Source organism: Colossoma macropomum, unplaced genomic scaffold (assembly GCF_904425465.1).
Source record: "Colossoma macropomum unplaced genomic scaffold, Colossoma_macropomum, whole genome shotgun sequence".
NCBI lineage: Eukaryota > Metazoa > Chordata > Actinopteri > Characiformes > Serrasalmidae > Colossoma > Colossoma macropomum.
In genome coordinates, this window is record NW_023494800.1 from 7280324 (window position 1) to 7293700 (window position 13377).

Below are 13377 nucleotides of genomic sequence, written 5' to 3' on the forward strand. Positions count from 1 at the left end.
TCTGAAGCCTCCTAAATGTTTCTCAGCTGCGTTTCTGCATAATAACATTTTTCATGCTGTTCATTCACGTTGTGATCATCTACTTTTTTGATTTGTGAAATGTACTGAGATTTGTACCTTATTGATTTTGCTTAGAAGTAACAGTAGTTAGTTTATAGTGAAGAAATGGAAGAGTTTCTGTCCTGAGTGATGCTTTATTTTTCATGGAAATGTGCCGTTATATTGTGCACTGTATTGAGAATGTCACCAGATAAAGCATGAGAATGTTTTAGTTCACGAAAGTGGCAACACATCAGTGTACAAGTTTCATATCGCTGCTGACGGGACAAAACCTTGTATCTCAGTTTGTCATTTTTCAGTTTGACATAATTTGAAAATGCCTGTTGTCCTTTTACATTGTGTGTAAATTTCATGATGAATGGACCAAAAGAAACGGCCAAAAATGACACAGTGGGGAAAAGTCTGGTCCCATTGGCTCATATTAAAAGCAAAGAAGTGTTTTTTTTCTCTCTCTCTCCTTCTCCTTCTGTAAATTTACCATTTTGGAGATACAAGGTTTTCTTCCGACAACAGTATCCACACTTGGCCACAGTCAGTGTGAGTGAACTGAGTAATGCTGTCAAGTTCAAAGGTTTGCTTTCATATACCATGTGGCACAGGTCACATTAACCCTTGTGTGGCGTTGATGTTTTTATTACTCGGTGGTCTGGCGGACCCACCACATTATTGTTTTTTAAATCAATACAGCCATAAGTGTAGGGTTCTCCTTTAGCAGCTGTAGCCAGTCAGCAGCCAGGCCATGTAGGAGGAGAACAGAGTTAAGGGACCCAGCACCTCCACACTTTTATTACCTGTGGGTTCACCCAACACCACATGTGTAATATATGTAGGGGTTTACATTTTACAGAAGATGAGCAAAGGCCAAGGAAGCTGAGGTTGAAATGATCTTAAATCACATAATTTTTTCTTTTGATAAACATTGAAAATGAGTCCCACAGACCTGAACACCACATAAGGGTTAATGAAAACCAGTTTTAGGGGGGGGGAGGTACGAAAAAGCCCATCTACCCAAGTGTTAAAAGAATTGTTTGGCAAAAATTGAATTTTTACAATTTGTCCCTCTACTCTGAAGTAGTTTGTCAGCCAAGACCAGTCAGATGTCCACAAATGGGCAAAAGTTTAGGCTTTACTGTGGTTATTTCCGCTGTTTTTACTGTATTGTGTTTAGCTATGCGACACATTTGTCCATTTCTTTAAACAACAGTGTCAGAAACCACAAAAGCGAGTCTGTTCAAGACCTCGTAAAACAGCTTGTAGCGAGTGTGAGATGTGGGCCTGCAGTTTTTGCTGTGCTAATTAATTATTGGTAGCTGCTTGCTTGTTAGTAGAGGTGGGTAGTAACCAAGTACACTTTTAAAAAAAGATGGTTCTTCTGGGGTTCTTTAGTAAAGAAAATGGTCCTATACAGAACCATGAACACTCAAAGAACCCTTTGCATGATTAAAAGATTTGTGTCATGAAAGCATTTTTCAGATTGATGGAGAATGTTCTGTAGATGGTTCTATATAGAACCTTTTTGAAAAGGGTTATAACACCAAAAAGGGTTCTTTTGTTACAAGCTTGACAATAGAAGAACCCTTTTTAATGCTATATAGAATCAATCTATAGAAATATTTCCCAATGCAAAGACCCCTTTAATCATGCAAAGGGTATTTTGAGTGTACTTGGTTCTATGTAGAACCAATTTCTTTATTAAAGAACCCTTGAAGAACCATCTTCTTTAAGTGTGTACACTGACTCGAGTACCGGTGCTTAAGTAAAACATTAATGGATTTGTACTCTTGAGTATTTTTAAGCCACAACACTTGTACTCGAGTATATCAGTGAGTAAAGGAATCTACTTTTCTATGTTTTTGCCATTTATATTTAGTCACTAGTTACTTTTTTGGGTTTAATTTCATGATGTTTTATTGGTAACGGCATCTGTACTGCTTGTGATTAGTCACAGCTCTGACTTTGGAGCTTTAGCATTTTATTTTAGGCCGTACGAATAAGAAAAAGAGTAGAATCGAGCTGTACAAACTTCAGTCGTGCTGGTAAATGCTGGATTTAGTAATTAGTTCCACTGCACTTCTATGAGTTACTACTTAAGTTGATTTTTTGACCTGATACTTTTGTGCTTCAGTTGTTTTCTGTCAAGGTACTTTTACTTGTGCCATGTTTTAAAATACTTTTACCTGAGTTCTGAAATAGGCTACTGTACCCACCTCTGCTTGTTAGCCAGGTCTACATTTGCCTCGTAGTTTGAGTACAAAACACACAACTTGTAAAAACTGTTTGATCAGCCTTTTCTGGAACATTCAATCTTTTGCTGAGCTCCTCTTTTAAAATATGTCATTCATTACATCATTAACCCTAAAACAGTCCATGTCATATACAGTATGTAGCTCCTCATTTCCCTCTTCATTGGTCTAAATCTATATGAACCAGTGCCCTGTCCTCCTCTTTGGCTTTGTCTTTACTGGCTGTGTCTGTGATAGTTACTGTGTCCATCACTTTAGTGTTAATATCACTGGCTGGAAGAAATGCTTGTTCAGTTGCTTCCTCCACACTGTCTGAGTCAAACTCAGGTTCCCGGGCCTCTTCATAACTGGCTTGATCTTTGGCTGACAGGGAAAACGCTTCTTGTCCGTCCTCAACGTCGCTCATATCTTGGACTGGGTCCGGTTCTGAACTCAAAGTGAGCTGGTTTGAATCGGTGCTTGTGATAAAATCTGTGAAGTAAAAAACAACATAATCCCATCATTTAATGCATAAACATCCATTAGAAACCCTGCTGAAAAAGTATGCTGGTCTAAACTGGACTCTTAAAACAGATGGTTCTTCAAGGGTTCTTTAGTAAAGACAATGATTCAACCATGAACATTCAAAGAACCATTTGCATGCTTAAAATGTTCTTTGCATTATGAAATGGTTCTTTAGATTGATGGACAATGTGTTGCATGTGGTTTTAAAAAGGGTCCATCTATTGTTACAAGCTTGACATTGTCACAGTAGCAGAACCCTTTAGTGCTATATAGGACCATTTTCAAAAATGTTCTATATAGAACCATATAGAACACATTCTCAATCAATCTGAGGAGCCCTTTTACAATGCAAAGAACCCATTAAGCATGCAAATGGTTCTGTAAGTGTTCATGGTTCTATATAGAGTCATTGTCTTTACTAAAGAACCTTATTACACCTTATTAGAAGCCCCTCACTTGTAGCTCCACCTGGCTGCTGTACAGAAACTGTAGCCCATCTGTTGATGCACAGTTTGTGTTAGCCATCCTCTAGCCCTTCATCAGTGGTCAGTTTCAGACCACAGAGCCACTCGTGACTGGATATTTTTGGGTGGTGGTCCACTCTCCACCTAGCAGTGACGCTGATGTTGGAAAAACCTTAGGAGCACCGTTGTGTTTGATACACTCACTGCTGTGCTGAGAATGATCTACCATCCAAATGATATCTGGTCAACAGAGCTTCGTTGAGCAGAAACTGACCAATGATGAATGGGCCTTCACAAAAAGGATTTATAGTGATAGAATAAGAAACTAAGATTTCTATTATATTTTATTATAATCTATAATATTTTTTCATCAGTATAATGTTCCTGTAGTACTATTTTATAATAAAGCAATAAGCCAGGAGAGGCTGTGTTACTGCAGTTTTATCACGGGGAAGGGTGTTGTTAGGCACAACGCGATGCTGAGTGATAAAATGATAAAATCAAGTGGCTTATTGCTTTTATAAAATGGTGGCCAACATAAAAATATGATGAAGCAAAGTTTTTAGAAAATAATTCATTATTAATAATAATCGACAAAAATAAGTATTCTGCCCAGAAATGTAGTTCCTTGAGTATGGTATCGTTGCCAAGCAACCATGGACCGCTGCATGAGGACAAATACGTTTGGTCACCCATTGCTACTGCGGTCATTTCATGAACCCTTTAACTTTTTTCCATATAGCAATGAATATACGATAACACAGCACTGTTTAATGCAAACCTTCACTTTATAAGAACTTTTTGGTCACCAAATGACCACCGCGAGTCATATATAGTGCCAATCCAGCAGCGCCCCTCTTCTCATGCTGGGGCTGAATCTCAAATGGCTCCCTGCTCCCTACATAGTGCACTACGTAGGAATTGAAATACTGGATCCTGCAGCCCAACAGTGCAAATATAGCTAAGAAACAGTGATTTCGGTTTCAGCCACATCCACTTCCACAACTAGAAGTTCTGAAGTCTCATAGCACACTTTTTAGAAAATATGGAGTCGTTTGGGATTCAGTCTGGGTTTGATGCGACTTCTGACTGAAACACAGACATTTGAAGCGTTTAAGTTATTGAAGTGATGTTCTTTAGACTTTTATACTGCTGTTTTACAGTGAATCATACTGTAAGTACTTTAATTCAAGCCTGTGATATTAATGATGGAGTTGTTTAGGATGTTAGCTATCTTTTAGCCTGTTAGCTAGCTGACCAGCCCAGTTCTAGTAAAGAAAATAAGTTGTGAGTTCTTACTTCATCAATATACTCAGTGGTCAAGAGAGCAGTAACACAGTTAAAGATTATTCCCTTAACAGCACAAAGGTTTTTCGTGACGTGGAACAGTGATACAGAGTTCAGTTGCTGTGAAGCGGTCATGGGTGCCCTTATCAGAGAACTTGTAGAGATGAGAATTACACTCTGTAATGTCTTCTGGGTTTCTCAAACGCTAGAGGGCGCTCCCGAGCGAGTCCAAAATGAATGGGCTAATATGGAGCATTTGAGCAAAATCATAGTTTATAAATGCTTAAACATTTTTAATATAAAATAATACATTAATTTTCTAAACACAGAACAGCATAAAACATTTTAACACTGCTGTTATATTTTTAAGAGCTTTTCAATTCGAGTTATATAAGTTTAAAACGGCATGTCATGTACGTTCATGACGTCAGTAAGCACGAACAGCCAATGAGCTGCTCCGCTCGCCAACCAATCAGCTACTGAGTAGCAGCAACGCCAGTGTTCTGCTGCCCAAAACCCGCTTGCTGTAAAAAATAAGGAAATGTACTGGTACGTTTTCTTTATTTTTTTAGTGAAATACATCCTTCTACCTTCGTAAATTAAAGGAAAGTTCTGGGCGAGTGATTAGAAACTATTTCAACATTTCATTTTTAGCCATTTAACTACATTCAATGCCATTCATTGAACACCCTCTGGCGTTTAACAGTCATGTTTTTGATGTAATGGGGGAAATAAGAAGAGGCCAAGCTCCTCATATCTCGGCTCTGCACTTATATCATGCATTTGTTATGAATGTTATGAATGCTGCTCAGCCAATCAGATTTTAGGACCGGAACTATAACGTTTTATAATAATATTTAATCTTGTGGTAAACTATGGTAATGACCGTAATTCCTGTCAGTAAGATATTAATATGAATCCTGTAGAAATTACTATAGATCTTTTTCATAAAGGGGGTAGAGGGCAGCCGATATATCTTCCATGACAACAGATGGGCTACAGTCTGCAACTGCACACCTCTATAGTTTAGTTGACCTGTAATGTAGGTGGACCTCATAAAGTGGACCGCGAACGTAAATCAGTCTCATTCAGTATCGTTACCTGTGTCCTGAGGTTCATCACTGACATCCTCGCGGTCCAGCTGTTCAATCATCTCTGCGTAAATGGGACGGGTTTTGAGCTCAGCAGTGTGCCATTCTGGTGATCCACAATCCGTCTCATCCATTTCATTCTCTTCCTCTGCTGATTCGCTTTCTTTCTCTTTCACTTCTTCACGTGCCTCCTCAGTTTCAGAGACCGCCTCATGGGCCTCGTCCACAGTGGAGCTGCATAGAAGATCCTCTAAGTCTGGACGTTTGTCATCAGAAACAGTAATTGATGGGTCATTTAAAGTAGCAAGGGATTCCACAATGTTTACAACCATGTTTTCCGCAAAAGCTGCAGTCAGGTGGTCTGAAACAGCTGGATCTGAGTCAGCCTCAGTGGTCAAGCCATCTGCATCCTCATTTTGGATAGAATTTCCAGCTGAGGCGAATTCCTCATCGGTATCTTTAGTATTTGTTTCTCGTTCCTCAGCAAAAGTGTCTGGGACAGTGTCTTTTGACTCTTGGACAGTGTGGGAGAGGCCACAGGTGTTTATCTCTTCTTTCTTTTCTTCCTCAGTTTGTCTTAGTTTGTCGTTTTGCTCTCTTTCTTCTACTGCATCTTCATCGCTAATCTCAACGGCCTTTACTTTGTCCACTTCTTGTTCCTCTGCTGCCCCATTCGCCACTGATTCTGACTTTGCTTGGCTTTCTTGTTCACTCTCCTTCGTTCCATCTTCATCTTCTTTTTCCTCCTCTCCGCCTGCCTCCTCAACTTCCTCCACCTGTTTGTCTTCATCCATTTCTCTCTCGCCTCTCTCCTCAGTGCTCGTCACCTCATTCCTCACCTCCTCGACCACTGCATCCTCCCTTTCCACACTTTTCTCAAGCTCCGTACTGACTGTCTCTAACTGCGATGTTTGGCTTTCGTGCTCTTCCCACTCCTTCCTTTCTGCCTCTTTCTCTTCCTCCATCTGTCTGTCTCCATCCACTTTAGTCCCTCTTTCATCCTCATTGAGCTCTACGTTCTTTGCTTTGTTGTTCACTTCGTTCTTCACTTCCTCATTTGCAGCATCCTCTCTTTCAGCACTTTTCTCAGGTTCTGTCGCTCCCTCTTTCTGCTCCATCTTTCCTTGGCTTTCTCCTTCGCTCTCCCTCTCTTCATCTCCACCCTTATTTCCCTCCGTTCTTGCTGATATCTCCTCCCCCACGATCTGATCTTGTTCTCCATCCTGTTTCTCTCTCTCATCCCTCACACCTTCTCTCATCTCTCCATCTGTTGTTTCCTTCACTCTAGGTGCCTCTTCTTGTCCTTCTTCTCTTTCCTTCCCATCATTCGTCTCATCTTCTCTCTTCTCCTCTGCTGATTCTTCTTCTGTCTCTTTTCTCACTCCATCCTTGCCCTCTCCCACTTCACTCTCCCTTTCTTCTTTATTCTCATCCCTTGCTTTGTCTCCATCAACCCCATCGACAGACATCATAGATGCTTGAGTGGCAGTTTGAGGCTCAAGGTCTTTTTCTTTTTCCTCCAGTTTTTCTTCCTCCCCCTTTTCGTCTCCATCCCTCTCTCCCAACACTTGGCTCTCAACCTTCTCGGCTTTGTTTTCTTCTTCTCTCATCTCTCCATCCTTCCGCTCTCCCAGCATTTCCTCTTCTTCCTCCTGTCTCATCTCTCCATCCTTCCTCTCTCTCATCGTTTTCTCTTCTTCCACCTCTCTCATCTCTCCATCCTTCCCCTCTCTTGCTTCTTCCTCTTCCTTCTCCTCTCTTATCCCTTCATCCTTCCTCCCTCTCACCGTTTCCTCTTCCTCCTCTCTTATCTCTCCTTCATTTCTCTCTCTCATGTTTTCCTCTTCTTCTTCCTCCTGTCTCATCTCTCCATCCTTCCTCTCTCTCACCGTTTCCTCTTCTTCCTCCTCTCTCATCTCTCCATCCTTCCTCTCTCTCACTGTTTCCTCTTCTTCCTCCTCTCTCATCTCTCCATCCTTCCTCTCTCTCACCGTTTCCTCTTCTTTTTCCTCTCTCATCTCTCCATTCTTCCTTTCTCTCGCTGTTTCCTCTTCTTTCTCTTCTCTCACCTCTCCATCCTTCTTCTCTCTTGTCATTTCCTCTTCTTCCTCCTGTCTCATCTCTCCATCCTTCCTCTCTCTCGTCGTTTCCTCTTCTTCCACCTCTCTCATCTCTCCATCCTTCCCCTCTCTTGCTTCTTCCTCTTCCTTCTCCTCTCTTATCCCTCCATCCTTCCCCTCTCTCACCTCTTCCTCCTCTCTTATCTCTCCTTCATTTCTCTCTCTCATGTTTTCCTCTTCTTCTTCCTCCTCTCTCATCTCTCCATCCTTCCTCTCTCTCACCATTTCCTCTTCTTCCTCCTCTCTCATCTCTCCTTCTTTTCTCTCTCTCACATCTTCTTCTCTCTCCTCTCTCATCTCTCCATCCTTCCTCTCTCTCGCCGTTTCCTCTTCTTCCTCCTCTCTCATCTCTCCATCCTTCTCCTCTTTCGCTTTTTCCTCTTCCTCCTCCTCTCTCATCTCTCCATCCTTCTCCTCTCTCGCTTTTTCCTCTTCCTCCTCCTCTCTCATCTCTCCATCCTTCCTCTCTTGCACTTTTTCCTCTTCATTCTCCTTTCTTATCTCTCCACCCTTCCTCTCTTTTGCTTTTTCCTCTTTTTCTTCCTCCTCTCTCATCTCTCCGTCCTTCTCCTCTCTCGCTTTTTCCTCTTCTTCCTCCTTTGTCATCTGTCCTTCTTTTCTCTCTCTCACATCTTCCTCTTCTTCTCTCTCCTCTCTTATCTCTTCATCCTTCTCTCTCACTTTTTCCTTTTCTTCCACCTCTCTTATCTCTCCACTCTTCCTCTCTTCCACTTTTTCCTCTTCTTTCTCCTCTCTCATCTCTCCTTCATTTCTCTGTCTCACTTTTTCCTCTTCCTCCTCCTGCTCTCTCATCTCGCCATCCTTCCCCTCTCTTGCTTCTTTCTCTTTCTCCTTGTCTCTCATCTCTACTTCATGTCTTTCTCTCACATTTTCCTCTTCTTCCTCTCTCATCTCTCCATCATCCCCCTCTTCCTCAGGGATGGATATCATAGATGCCTGAGCAGTCACCCAAGCCTCCAGGCTTTTTTCGTTCTCCTCTTTTTCTCCTCTCCTCCTCTCTCTTGCTTTTTCCTCATCCTCCTGTGTGTCCATGACCTCACTCTGTTCCTTCTCTCCATCATCTTTCTCTCTTTTTCCCTCTGCTTCTGTGGAAACGATGAACTCTTGCGTTGGCAGTGCAGGTAGAGGCCGTGATGGGGCTGTGGGCGGAGGCTGCGTAGAACTGATACCAGCCTGGACTTGAGCTGTGATCTGGCTGTCCGACTGATCTGCATCACAAACAGAATTCTGGGTGACAGAGTTGGACGAATGGGGCTGAGGATGTACCAAAATCTTGCTTTCTGATTGGTCCAGACTTTGAGCTTCGAAGTCTGCAGTGGGTGGACGAGGGTAAAAATCCAAGCTTTCAACTATTTCAGTTAATGACATTTGCGTGTTTATTGATGAAGACGGCTGGAGAATGATGACTGATTCAGGAATCTCTACTACTATTTGACCACTAGAGGGCAACTGAGAGACCACTGTTTGTCCACTTGGACTCTGGGTTGAGTGAAATGGAGATATGGAGGGAGAGACTTCCGTTGGAGGAGAGTGTGTGTGCAGGGGTTGGGTGTGTGTGTTGTGACCGAGTGCTGTGGGGCTCTGCGATGTTGGAGTCGAAGGAAAGAAAGGAGAGAGTGGATTAGGGCTACAGGGAGAAGAGGGGGAGGAGGAAGACGATTTAATGGAGATAAAGGCGTCAGTCAAACTGCGATGGAACTTCCTGGTAGAACTCCTCACTGTAAAAAAAAAGAATAATCAAAGTCTGCATTTAGTAAGTCTAATAAACAAAAAACTCTTTTTCTCCTCCTTTCTCTGTTTCTCTCTTCTCTCTCTCTCCCTCACCTGTACGTGGTGAGTTGGGTGGGGTGTGTTGGGTGTTGGAGGATGAAGATGAGGACAGTGAGAGCTGTCTGAAAAACTGTCTCGGATTGCCTTTGCGCTGAGACACCAGAGCTGCTGCCTCCTGCAGGACATAAACAGGATTACACCACCTCAGAATGGAAGCCCATTTAGTTTTAATGTCAATAATGAGGAGGTTTCTCATAATTCTGACTTAATATCTCATAATATTTCATTTTCATATGAGTACATATCAGTTAAGACTGATAATTGATTTTCAAAAATAATTCAACAATATGTATCGAATGTTCATGAGTCAGAAACCACCCTAGATTTATTTAATTTCCTGTTAAAATGGCCATAATAGACATAATAGACCATAACAGACTATTCAGGTATCTATTAAGTTTCTCAGAAAAAAAGCAGAAAACATTACACAGAAGCTTTAACAACTAAAGATAACACTTCTTTCAGTTTTTAGTGTGTCTACCTTTTGCCTTTATTACAGCTTCCATAAATCTGAGGAGACTCACTTTCATTTTTTCAAAGAAACCTACAGGGATGTTTTTTCCACACCTCTAAAGTTCAGTCTTAGAAGTTGGTTTTGCATTTTCTGCTTCTCACGATCCAAGTAATGAAACACATTCAGTGATGTTGAGGTCTGGACTCTGGAGTGGTCAGTCCATTGTTCAGCTTCTTTGTTTGGTGTGTCCGTCTCCTTTTCTCAGTGAGGTTCTTCTTGACAGCTACACATCTTTTCAGACCCATAGCGCTGAGTCGTCTTCTCACAGTGGAAGGATGGACAGAAACACCTGTGGATGTTTTCAGATCTGAAGCAGCTTGATTTTCTCCTCTCTCTCAAAGATGAAAGCTTTAAGTGCTGTTTATCTGATGGGGGCAGGTTTGTTGGTCTGCCAGGTCTTCCAAGTGGTTGTTAGGAGTCCTATTTTCTCTGTTGCTTCTAGTCATTGTTTTAATCTTTGACTTTCTCCTTCCTCATGCACATGGATTATCTCTTAGATTATGTCTAATCTAAGAAATATCTTCTTAAAATGAATAACTTGTACTTAATGGTCATTTTGACTGGGAATTAAATTAATGAAGGGGGTCTCTGACTTTTACACAGTACTGTGTTTCTGATGAAACTCACGGCTGCTTTCTCCACTGATTCGGAGTGTGCGAACCGACATCTCATTTCCTCCTCAAACTGCTGCTGCTGCTGAGCCTGCCACACACACACATACAAAAATACACACGGAAACACAGCATAAACAAATACTCACCAACAGTTATTTATTCAGTGCTGCTTTCAAGTGCTGAATTTGCTCCTCAAAGAAAGTTTTCATCTTTCAAGTTTAAAGTAAACACAGTTACCCATTTGAGCTGCTCCTGTTTGTGTTTCTCCGCTTCTGCTTGAGCCTGTAACCGTCTGAAATCAGAAGACACCTGCAGTTAGACTGTTGTTGAAAGATTTAATATCAATTACAGTACATAAAACATTAATAAGCAATACTAATGTCGCAACCAATCATTAACTAATGATGCAGAAACTAATATTATTTCACATTTTATTAAGTAGTTTATAAACATCGCTAAATGGTTAAGTAATATCTCAATTAATCAATTAGAAGTTTATTAATGTGTTCTTTAATGTGACCCAACAATTGGGACAGTAAGAACTAAGCACTAATGAACAATTTATTAAAGTCTATGATGATGTCATAATAAAGTCAAATGATGATGTCAAATAAAGTCATTTTCCAAAAGAATCTCAAAAATCATCTGAACTGGTAGAGAAAGTGTTCAGAGCAATACTCGCTCTACCATTTATCAGTCATCTATGTGCCAGGATGAATTAAAGAGTTCCTGGTAAATGCTGATATCTGTGGACAGGCTCCATGGTCTTCATGTAGATGCTTGAAATCGCACTGAAAGAGCTGTGAGTACAACGACACCCGACATGCTCAATCGAGTACGGGATGAATTTGACTATGGCGTTGATGTTGTCTGCACAGCTGGAGGAGGTTCATATTGAGCACTTGTGAAATTACATAACAAACTTTATGCTCATTTAACCATTTACAGTTTACTGCATTGCTCTGTAATGATTTACAAGTGAAATAACTGATAAAACTGATGAATCTTTTTGAATCACCCAGTATATAAAGTTCTTTTTGAATGTGTTACTTAATATTAACAATTATGCAATTATGTAATGTTCTTTGGCACATATCTCTTAAAAACCACTCTTTAATGCACAGCAGTGTTCAATAAATATTACATGACCAGTATATACTTTATGAATTAAATATGATATACCTTGACATACCCAGAGTGTATATAAACATAGTGTATATATATATATACTCACTGTGCATTTATGAAGTGTCCATAAGGTAGATATTTAAGCTTTAGTCTTTATTTAATGAAGACTTTATGTGACTTTATGGTAGACTTCAATAAATTTTTCATTAGTTCTTACTGTCTCAATTGTTGAATTACATTTATTTACACATAAATAATCTCCTTAATAATATCTACAAAAATGTGCAGGTTAATTGCTACAAAGATTGCTACGTTACTTAACCATTTAGTAATGTTTATTACTCTCTTAATTACAGTTAATCAGTGTACTCGTATTGTAAATTAGTACAGAGGCTAAAGGGAGAACAAAGAACATCTTTGTAGAAACACTGAGGTTTTGAATTTGTTTCATGTCTGCACTGCTAATTGTTGCCAGGATTGCACACTATTTAGCACTCATTTTTCATATTTCAGTAAAATCATTTTAAGTGTTTTTAATCAGACGATTCAGGTTTTGGTGTTTTAAAGACTTTAAGGGACTCAAATGTTTAAAGCTACACTATGTACAATTTGGGCAAAGACTCCCAGAGTGGATGAATCTGATGTTTGTGGGTGTGTTGAAGGAATATTCAAAGAGAACTCAGTCAAAACTTGGTGAAGGATGTGAGTAAATGATCTACTATTATCTTCATATCTACATCAATGTAATGTTGATTTTACATTTGAGGCCTAAACATCGAGCTGGACCTTCTTTTTCAGCCTGTGTGTGTATCATTAATACATAAAGACATATGATGCAGTCTAAAAAACTCCCATTGAAATGGCCAGACACCTCTTTTCAGGCTTTACAGGATTTCAGGCTTTACAGGATTTCAGGCTTTACCGTGCGACTCACAGCAGCACACAGACCCCATGTTTTAGCATGTTTTTTGTCTCTAGTCTAAAGCCAGTGTGTTTACGTGGTAAAGTGATTTGTGCTGAACCTTTGCTCCTGTATCTTCTTCAGTTTCTCATTCATTCTCCTCTCCCGCTCCTCCGCCTCCCTCTTTTCCTGCTGCACTCTCTCTCGCTCCCTCCGTCTCCTGTCTTCTGCTGCCCTCCGGCGCTCTTCCTCTTTACGCTCCTCTTCCTCTCTCTGTGAGAAACATACACAATTCCTAGAACTACAAAGGATTTCCAGAATCACCTTTGACAGTGGATGATATTCCAAAACTCTCAATCTGAGGTATAGCGGCTTTTTATGCAATGATATGCAAAAGTTTGGGCGCCCCTAGTCAAATGACATGTTTTTGTTTTTTAATAAATGTTTGTGTCTTTTAATAAATGAACACATCCTCTACAGAGAACACAATAATGCACATTTAAATACACAGTTACTGCTTATTCGCAGAATTTAACATATTGGAAAGAAATAAAACATCAAATTTTATGGCATGTTTTATATTTTATGTTTTTTTCTATT

General features: G+C 40.3%; 2 protein-coding genes across 2 annotated transcripts in view; both read right to left on the reverse strand.

The window, feature by feature from the left end:
- Positions 1-1516: 1516 nt before the first annotated feature.
- Positions 1517-7338, reverse strand: LOC118820561 (glutamic acid-rich protein-like). Its single transcript, XM_036588920.1, has 2 exons — positions 5660-7338; positions 1517-2774 (listed from the first exon to the last, which is right to left on the reverse strand). The coding sequence occupies exons 1-2, from the start codon at positions 7332-7334 to the stop codon at positions 2464-2466; spliced, it is 1986 nt and encodes a 661-aa protein (XP_036444813.1). The 5' UTR covers positions 7335-7338; the 3' UTR covers positions 1517-2463.
- Positions 7339-8215: 877 nt separating this feature from the next.
- The window catches only part of LOC118820491 (drebrin-like protein A), an 18823-nt gene continuing 13661 nt past the window's right edge, over positions 8216-13377 (reverse strand). The window contains exons 7-12 of the mRNA XM_036588850.1: positions 12899-13050; positions 10986-11040; positions 10762-10836; positions 9615-9735; positions 8588-9508; positions 8216-8265 (exon numbers count right to left, since the gene is read on the reverse strand). Coding sequence (XP_036444743.1) covers positions 8216-8265; positions 8588-9508; positions 9615-9735; positions 10762-10836; positions 10986-11040; positions 12899-13050 — 1374 coding nt within the window. The remainder of the gene's footprint in view (positions 8266-8587; positions 9509-9614; positions 9736-10761; positions 10837-10985; positions 11041-12898; positions 13051-13377) is intronic.

Coding starts and splice junctions, on each gene's coding strand:
- LOC118820561 (XM_036588920.1), bottom strand. CDS start 7,334: ATGAGAGAGAGGAAGGATGGAGAGATGAGACAGGAGGAAGAAGAGGAA. Junction 2,775..5,659: donor TGATGAACCTCAGGACACAG/GTAACGATACTG, acceptor TTTACTTCACAG/ATTTTATCACAAGCACCGAT.